Genomic DNA, 15,458 nt, shown 5'->3' with positions numbered 1-15,458 from the left:
AGAGCCCTGGGCTCACCTTACGGTCACCACCACTGCAGTCCTGATAATATTTGTGGTTCAGAAGGTCCCGGGCAAAGGATGCCATGGGCTGGACGTAGCGAGCAACAATCTCATCCAAGTCTTCAAATTCCTGTGGGGAGATGGTAAGGCCCCGTGTGTCACATTCCGAGCTGAAACTCCTGGCCCTTCATCCAATCCACTCAAAAGAGGATCTAGAGGAGGACATGGACTTCCCAGCCCTGCTGTAGCCTCACTTCACTGCAAAGACCCCTCAAGTTATTATCTGTTTGAGTCATGCCCAGATTTATGAGCTTACAAGGCACAAAATTCTTTAAACCATAACTTTGATTCTACCCTGCCACTTGGGAACAAGAGAGCTTCCCCAATTTTTTCTCTACTGAAAACAAAAATGAGAAACGTGTGTGCGTATGTGTACACAACCACGTGCTTCTACATGTATATTTTCTTCTATTTCTCTGCTGATGCTCTCAAGGTAGTCTATTTTAAAATCTGGAGAACACAGAGAAAGGAGCAAAACATACAAAAGTGTTATCAAATGACTCATTTCACAATCAACCTCCTGTTCCACTGCTCTGTGCAGCTAAACTACATATAATGCACATAAGCCACTATATCAGCTCAGAGTAGCCAGAAATGGCTTGTTTCCAAGAGAAGGAGAGGTGATGGGGAGCGGGCAGGAGCCAGCTCTCACCTCGCTGTTGATCCACAGTGTGGCCCCCAGGCTGAAGGCATTTTCTTTGCCCTCTTCCCGTACATCCACATGTTGGTAGATGCCATCGCTGACCTTCCAGGTCACAGTCAGGTGATTTTCACCCTTACTGCTTGGGCGGATGATCACGTCACCCTGGTCCATGGTCTCCATCATCTTTTCTGCTTGCTTGAAGTTTATATTATGGAAGGACGGGTGTGCGATCACTCGCTTGATGTATGCTGAGGAGGGCAGGAAAGGAGTACACACTGGGTGAGGGGACTGAGACCCCACAACGGCAGGACAACTTGTGGCTTCACTTCTGACCCGCTATCAAATTCTGAGACTCTTTCACCTTCTCCAGACCTGGGTTCTCTGAGGTGAAGGATGTGTGAACCTGGCTTTCTAAGGTGCTGAGAGAATGAAGCTCTAAGAGTCATAGTGCATTACCAAAGAACACGTGACCCACAAAGACCCTGGCTTCCAGCCTGGCCACTGACTCCAGCCACGATGTTTCTGGGCCTGAGCACCTCAAAGCTGAGCACTCACTCCCCCCGCCCCGAGGTACAGCCATCAGCAAGTGCATAGTGCAGAGAGCGGGCTGCCAAGACCCGGGCTGCAGAAGTGTGGTGGAGGCCACACTCACTGGTCCGCTGCTGCTTCCGTTTCATGTCCTCCTCCTGCTTGTGGTCCGCTGCTTCGGCATCAAAGTCATAGTAGGTGTCCTTGGGCAGTTTCCACTCATTGTTCCTGTCCATGAGGTCTGAGGTTCGGCAGGTGAGATCGGCACTAAACTTCTCAATGTCAATCTTCATGATGCGGCAGTGAACGGTCATTCCCACCTAGATCCACAGAACATTTGAGCTGGAAGGGACAAAGATGATCTAGCCCGATGCCCCATTTTACATGTGAGAAAACCAAAGTCTAGGCCAAAAGATGGAGAGTGATTTGCCCAAAGCTAGCCAGCTAGCAAGTAGCAGATTAGGAGTTCAGTGTGGAGTCTGGTCTGCAGACTACGGGCCATGGTCGGCACAGATGCCTCTTACTCTAGGCAGGAAAACCAAACAGGAGCTTCCTGGGATCTACTCTGCCACTGGCACTATTCCCTTCTCCCATAAAGTTACCTAATTACTGTTCCTGGGGTGCAATCAAAGTCTGGCTGCCCTTTTTGGAGAGGAGGCAAATAAGTGCTTTCTGTTCTTTCCCTCTGACTTGAGCCTTTCTATCTAAACAGTGGCACAAGCCCATTGCATTGCATGGCTCTCCTTTAAAAAATCCCCCTAGGGCAGCCTGGGTGGCTCAGCGGTTTAGCGCCTGCCTTTGGCCCAGGGCCTGATCCTGGAGACCCCAGATCGAGTCCCATGTCGGGCTCCCTGCATGGAGCCTGCTTCTCCGTCTGCCTGTGTCTCTGCCTCTCTTTCTCTCTGTTTCTCATGAATGGATGAAATCTTAAAAAAAAAAAAAAAAAAAAAAAATCCCTCTAGCTTCTTTTTTAGAAGGGTCTTTCTCCAATCTTCCTAACTCTACAGTTCTTAGGGGTTCATGACACTTAGAACGAGAGAATTTGGCAGATCTGGTACCAGCCATGTCATCAACTAACTGGGTGATCCCCGAAAAGGCGGTCAAATTTGCCTGAAAAAGGAAGGTAATATTTCTTTCCCTACCATGTTGTGAGACTAGAGACAGCATATGTAATGTCAAGTGCTGGTATCTACTGGGTGAATAAATGGCAGTTGGCAGAAGAATATAGAACAGAAAGAGACCTTAGCCTTTGTTTCACAGCATGTAAGGCTGGGTCCTGCTTCCTGCCTGCAGTCTAAAGCACAGCTTCCCACACAGGAAGAGAGAGCCCTCTCCTGAAGGGCTTGGCAACCCAATGAACTTTCACAAAGACAGTGAACAAAAGCTGCTACTCATTCACATGCTTCTCACCCTGGCTTCTTTCAACTAGTTATAAATCCTCCTGACACTCTCCCTCTACCAGCAGGCACTGGGAACAGAGCTTTCACTTCTAGGGGGGCATAGCCCAAAGTTCCGGAAAGCACAATTTGGACAACTGTAAGTTGCACTAGATGCCTTAGCCTGGTCATTCATCTACCTTCACTCGCTCCTCCGGCCGCTTTACCACTTTGTCACTGAGGAACTTGGTGGGGATGAAGCCGGTGACACCATTGTCTAGCCGTGTTTTGACACCAATGGCCTGGCCTGGGCATGAACCGCTGTCAAAGTGGTTCCAGACCTAAAAAGTGCATCAGAATAGGAGCTTGGTCATTAGGATTCTGGAGATCACACATTCAAAAAGGAGCTGCTGGGACACTGTAATTTATCTTATCATAACACCTGGCAACATGTCTGAAAACACAATGACTTAGCCACCCACCAACATAGATTTTGAACATCCCTAATGTTCCTTAATTCATAACTGATGTTTGGCACCACTGGCCATCAGATCAATCCTTTATGTTAATCTAATCTGTACATCCCTCTAGTTGCAACTGAGGCCCTCTTGCACATTTTGTTCAGACATAGTGGACATTAGAAATAAACACATCAGTCTCCTCAGAACAACCTGTTTCAATGAACCAGGCCCCCCTTGACTTTCTTGTAACCCGGACAAATCCCATCAGCTTCTTTTATTAGGTACAGTTCAGAAATTATCACCTTCACAGACTGCCTGTTAACATTTGAAGACTCAGAAAAAGCTTTCAGAGTGGCTGTAATGACTTCTGACCATTAGAAAGGCAGATAGTGTCTAGAAGAACTTGGGACAAATTAAAATGTGTGTGGAAGATGGAAAAATTAAAGAGAACCTACAGATACTTTCTAACTAGAATGAACAGGGAGATTCCTAGCCTGTAATAATATACGACTTCACGTCTCTAATCTGGTTAGATTCCAAGAGAATGGGAAACAGGGTTAAAGGCTGAGCCAGAATAGAAGGAAACACACCGATTTCTGACCAGCATACAAAGGGACTTCACATTAGACCTGTATGTGTTCCAGCCCTCTTCCCTCTCTGCGTATTTGTTCGGTAAAAGCATGTAATAGAAAACAAAACAAAGCAAAACAAAAAGCATGTAACAGCTCGATTCTCGACTCCTTTCCAGAGTGCAGAGAACATTTGACTGAAGAAATCCAGTAACCATAATAACACTGCAGCACCTACCTCACTTAGCTCCGGGAAATTGTCTTGCTGACAGAAGGGGCACTGCCATAGCCCTGTCTCATCGTTGCGGATTGCCTGGTCATAGCTCTCACCCTGGGGACGCCTGTGGGCAATGCCAGTGACGTTGCAGATAATGAGCTTTCCTGTGGGAAAGGGAGGACAGGGAAGGAAAGAAGAGAAAAGGGAACAGGCTAAGAGAACTGGAGGAGTGACTCCTTCCACTGATATTTTCCTGACAAAACATCTGTCTTGGGATCCCTGGGTGGCGCAGCGGTTTGGCGCCTGCCTTTGGCCCAGGGCGCGATCCTGGAGACCCAGGATCGAATCCCATGTCGGGCTCCCTGCATGGAGCCTGCTTCTCCCTTTGCCTGTGTCTCTGCCTCTCTCTCTCTCTGTGACTATCATTAAAAAAACAAAAACAAAAACAAAAAAACATCTGTCTTATAGCATCTCCACTATAGGAGGAGGTGGTTTCCCTCACCTCCTTCCTTGAGAAGGGAAATCTTCTGATCTGATGACAAGGAAACATGAAGCCTATGAGTGACTCCCTAAAGATCCTGCGGCAGCAGGTTAAAGACACAATTTGACCTTGGACTTAGTTTTGACTTCTAGTCCAGGACTTTATAATCTTCTTAAATGTCCCCAGTCCTTTCTACCTACAAACCTGCCTCATTTTGTTGGAATCATGGCTTGGTTTGAATGTTAATGCACCCCCCCCACCCTTACATATCCTCCTCCAACTAAAAACCAGACCCAGAATTTACCAATGTAGAAGGTCTCTGGCGTTTCTTTGGTTAACATATTGAAGATTTCCTCTGTGTTGGGAGAGCGGTAGGCTGTCCGGAGATCCTTATACCGACAGCTCAGCTCCGCTCGGATGTCGTACAGGGTGATGTGTTTATCACCATAGCCCTGGGAAAGATATTCATCAGGAAAAGCCTTGCAACCATTCCTGACTGAAGCCACAAGGGCTTTCTTGAGGCTGATGTGAGACTCCATCCTGGCAATCCAGGATCACATCCTGAGCCAAAGGCAGACATTCATGCACTGAGCTACCCAGGCATCCCAACAAGGGCTTTCAATGGCCCCCATCAGGGCTTCTCTCTTCTTCCCTTTCAACATTTAAGATAGGAAGTTTTCAAGTTTTCTCTTAACCATGCAACGTTCTAGAATAAAAATGCTTCACAGAATCCCGATGTGTGAAATAGACACATGCAAAGCTGTGCTACTGGAAAGGAAGAGAGGAGGTGCGCCTGGATGGCTCAGGGGTTGAGCACCTGCCTTTGGCTCAGGGTGTGATCCCAGGGTCCTGGGATCAAGTCCCGCATCAGACTCCCTGTGAGGAGCCTGTTTCTCCCCCTACCTGTGTCTTTGCCTCTCTGTCTCTCATGAATAAATAAATAAAATCTTAAAAAATAGGAAAGGAGGAGACAAGGTCTAAAAGGAAATTTGACTGACAGCAATCCCTACCCCGCACCCCCTTGTAGTGACTGTATCAGTCTGAGACTCCCTTGGCTCCTTAAGAGGCAGAGTGAACACTTCCTTGAAAAACCCAGTAAAAAAAAAAAAAAAAAAAAAAAAAGAAAAACCCAGTATAGCCTGGGGAGGGACAAGAGAGGATCAAGTCTCACATGTTAACAGTAGAAGTTTTCTGGAGATTTGATGCCTGAGTTTCCTCCCAACTAGGCCATGATTTCTGTGTCAGGCCTCTCCATTGTCACTCACCTGCCTCTCCAGTTCTTCTGCAAAGGCATCAAGGTCCAGGTCCTTGAGTCGCTCTGGGTTTTCCAAGATTTCTTCAAGAGCTCCTGCAGGGTTGGCATCCTCAGCTGATTCATCATATTCCAGAGCATCCACTGCCATCTTCCTGGCCCACTCATAGGTCTCAGGGTGGACTCGGGAACCATCAAGAACCTCAATGTATGAGTCAGTGCTGAAGGCAAGGCAGAAAAGGGGCAAGGATATAAAACAAGAAGCTTCTAGTAACAACCCAAATGTCCACCAATGGGGAATTGGTTAAATAAATTAGGGTACCTCCATACAATGGAATACTATACAGCCATTAAAAATAATGAGGTAGATCTATGTGTGCTGACATGGAAAGATGGCCACAATATACTGATACGTGAAAAATGCACTGCAAAACACTATGAACCGTATGATCCCATTTTCGTAGTAAATGGGTAGTTAGTAAATGCATAGCAAAAATAAAATTTAGGAACGTTGTAGTATACACCAAATCGTTATGGTAGTTATCTCTGGGGGGTGGGATTATGGGGGACTTCCACTTTCTGCATAATACTGCTATACAATGAATTTTATAATGAACTTAAATAAGTGTTACAGTAAGATAAAACAAGAAGGGGGAAAGAGACTTCTGACAATTTGCTGGCAGCTATTTTCCCCCATAAAGCCTTCCCAGGCTGGTCTTGCCCGTGCACTCACATGGACCTATGTTATTCGTGGAGTGTTACAGCAAAGCTGGGTGGAAAATGAAGTTTTAGAACTTGAAGCCTATTTCCCCACTGATTTCCATTACTGAATGAGGAGCTATGTGCCCGTGGAAAAGATCCTCCAAAGACTGAGTTGATAACTTCTGGAGAGGAAGAGGTCAATGGTGAAGTCCAAAGTCCAAGTGAATAGAACTTTCTCTCAATAACATCATCTCAAAACATACCGAATCTCTCTCCCCCTTCCTTACTTCCTCATACCCCCACACTCCTTTTCCATTGCCCCTGCCAGTCCCACCCTTACCTAGCCATGGTAGATGGTAATAAGAGAACATGTTTGTGTTTACTGAACGAAGTCTTGTATGTATCCTGGCCTTAATTTATGAAGTTAAGTTGGTTCTTTTTATGATTTTCTCACGCAAAAAAAGTTTCACATAATTGAACCGATCTTTTCCATAGGTCAGAGGCTCTTGACTTTCAATAGAGGTTCCTCACCTTTGCTTTAAAATATTTCTCAATTCAAATACCTTGGGCCCTTTGACAGCCCTAATTCTCTGAATCCCCAAAGCAAAGCCCAAGGGACCTCCTCCTGGCCCACCCAGGCAGAGGGCATCACCTGTCCCCCAAGGAGGCTGTGTCAATCTTGAGGAAGCCAGCACAATTCATGAAGACTTTGGGACCCATGTGGCACATGGTGACCAGCTGGGTCCGGCTCTCGAGCCTGGTGTTGTTCTGCTTCAGGATCTAGGGGAGAGGTGTGGGGTGAACCAGAGCAGTAGGCAGGCCTCCCCCCTCCCTGCCTGCTTTCATGTTTCTGGGAAACCCTCTATGATGGGAAGTCTCTCCCCATGCCTCGATATCTAACACTATACCCTACTATTTTAAAAATTATTTTAATGAACTATATTACACTTGCCAAAGGTAACTAACGTATGGCTTAAAAATGATATAATGGGGCACTGGACTGGCTCAGTCAGAAGAGCATATGACTCTTTTTTCTTTCTTCAAGGATTTTATTTATTTATTCATCCATTGCGCCACAGAGCCAGGCTTGTTTATTTATTCATGAAAGACAGAGAGAGAGGCAGAGAGAGGCAGAGGGAGAAGCAGGCTCCCTATAGGGAGCCTGATGTGGGACTCGATCCCAGGACCCTGGGATCACTACCCAAGCTAAAGGCAGATGCTCAACCACTGAGCCACCCAGGTGCTCTGAGCATGTGACTCCTGATTTTGGGGTTGTGAATTTCAGCCCTGTATTGGGCGTAGTGATTACTTAAAACAAACAAAAACTTAAAAAAAAAGTTAACGATAAAACATATATCCAACAACCCCACTACTCATCTTAAGCAAAAGAGTATTACCCATGCTTCTAAAGCTCCTTGCATTCCCTTTCAACTCCTGACTGAAAAAAAATTTTTTTTTTAAGATTTTAGTTATTCATAGAGATGCAGAGAGAGAGAGAGAGAGAGAGAGAGAGGCAGAGACACAGGCAGAGGGAGAAGCAGGCTCCATGCAGAGAGCCTGACGTGGGGCTCGATCCAGGGTCTCCAGATCATGCCCTGAGCTGCAGGCGGCACTAAACCGCTGCGCCACTGGGGCTGCCCTTAATTTTTTTTTTTTTTAAGATTTTATTTTGAAATCTTTACCACTTGAATAAATCACTGTCCTGAGGTTTGTGTCTAGTATTTTTCCCACTTCCACTTTTTTTTTTTTAAAGATATTTTGAGAAAAAGAGAGAAAGAGGGAGAGAGAGCATAAGCAGGGGAATGGAAGGCAGAAAGGGAGAAACAGACTCCCCACTGAGCAAGGAGCCCGACTTGGGGCTTGATCCCAAAACCCTGGGATCAAGATCTGAGGCAAAGGCAGACACTTGACTGAGCCACCCAGGTGCCCTTCTTACTTTCTTCCATCTGTTTTTTTTTTTTTTTTCTTAATTTATCTATTCATGAGAGACAGAGAGAGAGAGAGAGAGAGAGGCAGAGACACAGGCAGAGGGAAAGCAGGCTCCATGCAGGGAGCTGGATGTGGGATTCAATCCCAGGTCTCCAGGATCACATCCTGGGCTGAAGGCGGGGCTAAACCGCTGAGCCACCTGGGGTTCCCTCTTCCATCTGTTTTAAATTCTGGTTTACAGCTATCTTTCCCATGAGCCATTTGCTATAGTAGTGAAGAGCACAGCTGTGGCCACCTGAGTCTAAAGTCTGACTTGGACTCTCACTAGTTGAATGACTATGGACAAGTCTCTTTACCTAATTTTGGCCTTTTGCCAAATCATACTGGCATAGTGTAAAGACTCAATGAAATGGGAACTTTCCTTATTTTCTGATTCAACCCAACCCTACCTTTAGGAGATGGGTCCCTTTTCGAGGTCCCAGGCCACAGACATACTGGATTAAGGCCTGGCTGTACGGGTGAGCGATGGCACGGTTGACATCGACCCCAACTTCATTGACTCGGTTGATAAATTCACAGTACAAGGCGTTGAGCAGCTCCTCTTTTACCACATGCTCCTGTGGACACACAGCAGGCAGGGATAAGATGACTGTGCCTTTCTGCCTGCCTAGGCTTATCTGTCAAACCCTACTCACCTGCAAGGGATGAAACTTGAGACACAGAATATCTTCATCAGAGCTGCACACCTGGGCAAATTCAATCAGAGGGTCCTGGATGCGCCGGGCCAGGGAGACGGCCTGTCTCAGCACTGGAGGATAATCCCGGAACTCTGCCTAGAGTCAAATGAGGACCAGCAGGACCATTAAGTTCCCTCAGGTGCCAACAGCAAAAGGAAGTCCAAAGCGTTCTGACTTTAAGTGACTTTCTCATTTCCTCTGGGGCCCTGTTTTTCTGGGGCCAATTTAATCTGCAGGGCTCCTAATCTGAGCCATGACTGGCAAAATGAAGCATCCTGGGATGGGTTGAGTAAGTGCAGTCCTGTGCCCTTGGTCACCTTCATTTCCCTAATGAATTTCCCTGGGATTGACAACTCTCACTTGTGCAGGTCCTAAGACTGGGGCTCCAGCATTACCTCCGATTTCTTGCTGTTCATATAGAGAATGGCCAACTCATTATCAACCAGCTCCACCCCAACAGAGGACAGCTGTTGGCCCTGGTCCAGCTCATGCACAATGCGCTTCACATCTTCAATCAACATCTGGGCGTCCCTGGAGGGATGAGGGGTGTTGGTCGGGGCTCTTTCTGAATTGTTTCTCAGGGATAGGCAGACTTATGGCTGGGATGCGGGTAAGGTGGGGGAGGAAAAGGCTTTGAAGACAAAATACTCCCCGGGGATAGGAAATTTACCAAGGGTCTACAGAGGCACATGCTCACTTTTTTAGAGGCACATACCAGATTCAGTAAGAAGGGATGAATGAATTTAAGCTAGGTCTAGTCTGATCCCCTGGTGTTCCTACCTGTTTTCTCCTGCGACTGTCACCACATGAGGCTTTTTGTTCAGGAGAAATTTCTTTAGGGTTTCAATGTCTTGAGCCTGGATTAAAATAAAATTGGAATTGAATGGCTCTGAAGATATGGAGATTTCTAAAAGTTTGCTCTCCCTAAGTAATCCCAAGACCTTATAAGACCAGAGAAAAGTAAGCTACAAGTGTATATGATACATACACACTGTCTAACTGGAACACAAACAGGAGACTAAGACCTCTGGTTATATATCCATTAACATTTCCTAAAATTACTACGCTTCTGGCTTGTACTCAGTTGTGAGCAAACACACCTGGGTCTTCCTTTTCTTTCTTCCTTTCTTTGAAGTAGTCTCTACACCCTACATGGGGCTTGAACTCATAATCCTAAGATCAAGAGTGGCATGCTCCTCTGACTGATCCAGCCAGGAATAAACATATTTAGGTTTTGCTAACATAAACCACTGTTTGGCTGTTAGGGCTATTCTAATCTCATTTCAACGTTTTTTTTTTTTCTTAAAAAAAAAAAAAAGGATTGTTAAAAATTACTTTAGGATGCAACCCTCTTCAGCAAAACGGAGTTATCTTTATGTTAAATAAAATCAGAAACATATACCTGAGATGAATTCAAATTCCTTTTTCCTTGGGGAAAAAAAAAAACACACACTGAAAGGCTAAAGCTGGGAAAAGGTTGGCTTAATGCCTCACTGGCTTTCAGCTCCTGGAACAGTATGACCCAGATGCTAGTAAGAACAGAGGCCAGAATGGCAGCTCCCAGATGCACACAAGGTCTAGGACTTGGCCTCTAGCCAGAAGTAAATTCTGCCCCAGAACTTGAGTGCCATCTACTGCTTATGAAAGTGAGACTTATCTTAGGACTCCAGAGTTCAGCAACCAGGTAGAGATTATCAGGGTCTTGTATAGGATGTTGTATAGACCACAAACATGTATCCCCAGTGCAACTGTGAAATGCACTTAAGATGTACACTTGGTTACCCCATCCCAGCCACTTACCTTCTTTTCCCTTTCCTCCTCTCTCCACGCAGTTCGCCGTTTGGTAAAATGTGGCAGCCGAAGGAAGTCTGTCACTTCTCCTTCGCCATTGACCAGGGCACAGAATACAGGATGATCTCTGTCAACCAGACCAGAACAGTGCAATAAATCAGAAATAAGAGAATATAAATAAGAGAAGAATGAGATTAAGAGAGGGAAGGGGTGAGGCCAGGCAAGCACGAATGGGCAGTTACCTGGCAGAGGAGAAAGCAATGCCTAGGACTCGGATGCCCTTCCCTTGGTTCTCATCCATAAAGTCATCGTCTTCCTCTACCTGTTGATCTGGCCGGTATGGTGCCACCCTCAACCAGTTGTAGAGTTTTCGACTACATGCCTGAGGAGAAGACACACGGATCTATGGCCAAGAGGCTAACCAAGTGTGCTAATAAGGAAACAGATGTGGGCACGTGTGTGCAAAGGTTTTAACGACATGTGCACATGCTCTGAGCCCTTGGCAAACTTTTGGTATGAAGGCATACCTTGCTTTTGGAAACAGGAGTATATAGAGGACAACAATATAAGCCAAAAACATTTGGATTGGGGGTGGGAGCTGAAAGGGTCCTCAAATGGGGAGGTCCTGGAGTGATCTGTAGCCTTGTTTGCAGTCCCCCTGATTACACTCTATCCACCCGGAGAAGACCACTATTAAGGGGTTCCTGTGCTCTCCACTCTAGTTTGGGGAAACCATGGACCTAAAGACCATGAGTTTCTGCCTTAACCTTTATGACGTATTCTTTGGCTTCGGCCAGCAGCTTATTTTTGAGTTCCTTGGCCATCTGCACGTAGAGGAACTGCTGCAAAGCTCGTTCAATAGCCATGGTGCGCTGTCGGTTCCATTCCTGCACCTGGTGGCTGAACTCATCTCGGTAATAAAACTGTTTGATCTCTTCAAAATAGGTCTGGTCATTGCCATAGCTGAGGAGAGAACACTGTAGTGTCAGGGTGGAGAAGAGAGGGGATACTCAAATGTCCCCAAACACAAGTGAGCCAGGGACAATGGCTTGCTTGACTCTGAAACTGTGATTCACATTCCTGAAGGCCTGCCCCCCTCATCAAACCTTCCCCCAAACAGTCCCCAGCTCAAAGCTTTGCTTACCCTTCTACCCCCTTCATGTCTATGCTGATGTCAATGGTGAGCAGCCCTTCGTCTTCAGCCAAGCAGATCTTGAGGAACTGGTCATCTCTCAGTTCCTTAACAGGCTTGTTCTTTAAGTACTTGAAAGAATAAGCGTAGTGGGCTTCATCGACATCCTGTGTACAGCAAGAGGAATCATCAGCCTACTAATAGGCTGGCTTGACCATAGGAGCAAAGAGTGCCTCTTTGCTCATGGGCAGACAGCTCAGCTGAGCACAAAAGTAAGAAATTCAATCCAGTTGAACACAAAGCTGGACCACATGTTAGATCAAAACCTTTCAACCAGCTCACCTTTCTGCCTTTCTTGGTGGGGGTTATATTTAGCTTGGCTCTCTCCTGGAAGGTTTGCCTCAGCACCTGTCGGACAAGGGGCTCTCGGGCAATCTGCAGGGCTACCATGTAGCGAGCACCTTCCAGCACAGCTTCTGGTGTCGGGAATTGGCTGTGGGGAAACGGGGCAGCTGCAGAATGACAGTGCCTTGGCCCCCAGGCCCCTCTTCCTGCCAGCCACTTGTTGTATGCCTACCTGCAGACATAATCCTTGGCCAGCTCCAAAGGCTCAGCAGGGAACTGCTCTGTCTCGTGCCGCTGGTAGCTATCCCGGAGATTTTCCCCAAACTGCTCCGGAGTAAGCCCAAACTTTTTGGCCAGACCATCTAAAGCAAACAGGAGGGTGAAAGGTAAGACAACAGCTAGGCTGACAAATGTCTTTGGTCTCTAAGTCCAGAGCAGCAATTTTGGGAACTAAACTGTAAAAGGGTCACAAATAAGCAGGACCAGGAAGTTTACGGATAGTGAAAAAGGGTAGGGTGTGGGGAAAGGGCAGCAGGTGCCATGTCCAGTCATGAAGGTGACTAGCAGTAGCGCCAAAAGATGGATGAAAAAGATAAAGCATTCAAGCAGAAACCAAAATAGGAGCAGAAGAAACTTGAGGAGCTAAAAGTGAAGGACTCGGGGAAGGGACCTACAGGTGGAATTAAGAAATCTGGCAAAAAGTTAAGTTGTTTTTTGTGCCCAAGGCAATGATGACTCTTAATTCCATTCCTGTTTAAATATCTGGATTCCCTGTCACAGCATCTGTTGCACCTATGACAACAAAGTATTGTCTTATATCCTGTTATATGTTTAAGGATAAACTTTGTTAAAAAAAAAAACAAAAAAAAAAACAGGGATCCCTGGGTGGCGCAGCGGTTTGGAGCCTGCCTTTGGCCCAGGGCGCGATCCTGGAGACCCGGGATCAAATCCCACATCGGGCTCCCGGTGCATGGAGCCTGCTTCTCCCTCTGCCTGTGTCTCTGCCTCTCTCTCTCTCTCTCTCTCTGTGACTATCATAAATAAATAAAAATTAAAAAAAATTAAAAAAAAACCCCAACCAATCTTAAAAAATAAATAGTAAAACAAAACAAAACACAAAAAATTTGCCTTTAAGCACCCGACATGCTGTTATCAGGCAGCAGAAATAGGAATTTTCTTTGACTCCTGGGCTCAAAACTAAGATGGAAGTTACAGTTTAATGGAAGAACCTCTCAAAGATAGGATGGACTCCATCCCTCTGATCATGTGAGCTTCTCATTCCTTCAGGTAGTTAGGGAAAGGTTGGACTATTACTGTGGGCTGGGTGTTGGTAATATGGGCAAGTGTTCAGAATTGCACTGGTGAATCGCTGAAATGACTAAATCCTTTTCCTGCCCACTAGTGGCAATCAAAGAACTCCCCTTGCTCAGGGCTAAATACACAGGATACAAAGCAGCTAGCTTTTACCTAGCCCAGCACTCTGGCAGATGGTGTACATGTCTCGGCGGGAGGCCTGCTTGAGCTCTGGGCCCCTCTGCTCCTCATCTTCTGCCTCTTCACCCTCACCTGGGAAGAAATCCTGAGTTACTGTTCTAGTTTCCAGTCACTCCCAAGGACCTGACATCTGTAGAGAAGCCCCAAAGGGCACTCAGCCCAGGCCATCCTAGGGGATGCTGTGGCCATCAAGCCTCCCCAGGTTTTCCTTTCCAGCACTCACCTTCCTCATCTCCCTCTTCCCGTACACGCTTCAGCTTCTTGCGGCTGGCCTTGGCGGCATTCTGCATCTTGGGGATATCACGACCATAATAAAGCAAGAAATGGTTGTAGACATCTTTCAGCTCATCCATTGACTGTACATCCTTCAGCCTGGAGGAAAGAGACATAAGATCTCAATTGTCACTGAGTAGTAGAATAAATCCAGTTCTGCTACAAGAAGCCCAATTCCCATGAAGCAAGATCTCAACTGGAATGGTGCCTATGTTCTTCAATTATTAGAGATACACACCACCACCACCAGACCATGACTTACTTTCAACTAAGGTATCTGAGAAAAGGAGTATGTCAAATGATGATCATTAGAAATGGATAAAAAAAAGGGAAAGACCAAAAAAAAAAAAAAAAAAAAAAAAGGGAAAGATAGTTGAAGCATCATGTCTCTAGCAAAGTTCAGAGTCTTTGAGATGGCCTGTCCCCCTACTCCACCAGCTTCATGACACTGGCCACTAAAGTCATCTGCTCCCCTCCCATACTTGTTGATTGCAGGCTCATCAAGATACTTTCTGGTTATAATTTGGTTTCCAAGTAACTTTATATGCAGGGAATTTTCAGATCAGCAAACATGACATTCTTATTCTTTTAACCTTTTTCAACAATATAGATAACTAAGATGAATTTGTTTGCCAAAAAGATCACTTTTGATGTGGTGACAAATTGGATTTCTAAAGGATGGGCCCTGTGCTGAGGATTTCGTACGTTATGCTGCTCCCTGGGGGCCCATCTTAGGTCTGAGGGCTCTTTGTAATGGAATAAACCCTGCACATGTTACCTCTCCATGTCAGTGGTATCCAGAGCCCGGATGCCATCAGCAAGAGGTTTATCAGGGTCAGCGGAGATCTGCTCATACTGGTAGGCCTGCATCTTTTCAAATAGCCGTGTTAGGTTCTCTTTGCGAATCCTCAGTTGGGTCCACTAGGACAAGATAGGGCAGGGGTAAGGGCTGGTGTTTGGCCCTGGAGACCCAAAGTTGCTCTATTCTTTACCGGGAGACCCTGAGGAGAGCTTGACAGAATAGAGAGGTTTGGGCTGCCACCATACAGAAGGCTTAGGCTCTTGAAGTAGTGGTTCCCAGTCCCCACCTCAGCTTCTTAGAGGGTACGGATCCATCTTACCTTTTCATCCCATTGCCACACCCTCCACAGGTCATTGATGTGCAACTCAGGCTCCACATACTCCTTACGGTAGAAAGCAATAAAAGGCACCTAAGGTTGCAAGGAGACCGCAGTCAACCAAAGTGGAAAGATCTATAAGAAGCTCCTTTGCCAGAGGGGTAAGTGGCTCCAGAAAATTCAAGTTGGAAACATGGCCTCCCTCAGAGGCTCATCAAGGGCACCTGCTCTCCCCCATAGGGGAAGATGATGCTGCAGACAGGTGGCATCATTCTCCTGATCACTAGAGTCTCTCTCCTTTGCTTCTCACACTCTTTGAGCCAATGTGAGGACATATGTGAGGACAGGAG

At 46.3% G+C, this 15,458-nt stretch overlaps 1 protein-coding gene across 2 annotated transcripts in view; it reads right to left on the bottom strand.

The window, feature by feature from the left end:
* The window catches only part of SUPT6H (SPT6 homolog, histone chaperone and transcription elongation factor), a 36,987-nt gene that overhangs the window by 4,584 nt on the left and 16,945 nt on the right, over positions 1-15,458 (bottom strand). For both annotated transcript variants that reach the window (XM_038548256.1, XM_038548255.1), the window contains exons 10-31: positions 15,112-15,201; positions 14,769-14,911; positions 13,941-14,089; positions 13,691-13,789; positions 12,456-12,585; positions 12,221-12,371; positions 11,891-12,045; positions 11,514-11,709; positions 10,989-11,128; positions 10,756-10,873; positions 9,736-9,812; positions 9,351-9,486; positions 8,914-9,051; positions 8,668-8,835; positions 6,942-7,069; positions 5,601-5,808; positions 4,640-4,787; positions 3,876-4,018; positions 2,808-2,948; positions 1,356-1,551; positions 713-951; positions 17-130 (exon numbers count right to left, since the gene is read on the bottom strand). In XM_038548256.1, the coding sequence (XP_038404184.1) occupies positions 17-130; positions 713-951; positions 1,356-1,551; positions 2,808-2,948; positions 3,876-4,018; positions 4,640-4,787; positions 5,601-5,808; positions 6,942-7,069; positions 8,668-8,835; positions 8,914-9,051; positions 9,351-9,486; positions 9,736-9,812; positions 10,756-10,873; positions 10,989-11,128; positions 11,514-11,709; positions 11,891-12,045; positions 12,221-12,371; positions 12,456-12,585; positions 13,691-13,789; positions 13,941-14,089; positions 14,769-14,911; positions 15,112-15,201 (3,207 nt within the window). The remainder of the gene's footprint in view (positions 1-16; positions 131-712; positions 952-1,355; positions 1,552-2,807; positions 2,949-3,875; positions 4,019-4,639; positions 4,788-5,600; positions 5,809-6,941; positions 7,070-8,667; positions 8,836-8,913; positions 9,052-9,350; positions 9,487-9,735; positions 9,813-10,755; positions 10,874-10,988; positions 11,129-11,513; positions 11,710-11,890; positions 12,046-12,220; positions 12,372-12,455; positions 12,586-13,690; positions 13,790-13,940; positions 14,090-14,768; positions 14,912-15,111; positions 15,202-15,458) is intronic.

Source organism: Canis lupus, chromosome 9 (assembly GCF_011100685.1).
Source record: "Canis lupus familiaris isolate Mischka breed German Shepherd chromosome 9, alternate assembly UU_Cfam_GSD_1.0, whole genome shotgun sequence".
NCBI classification, from domain to species: domain Eukaryota; kingdom Metazoa; phylum Chordata; class Mammalia; order Carnivora; family Canidae; genus Canis; species Canis lupus.
The sequence above is the reverse complement of the archived record's forward strand: the minus strand, read 5'-3'. Positions and strand labels throughout refer to the sequence as shown.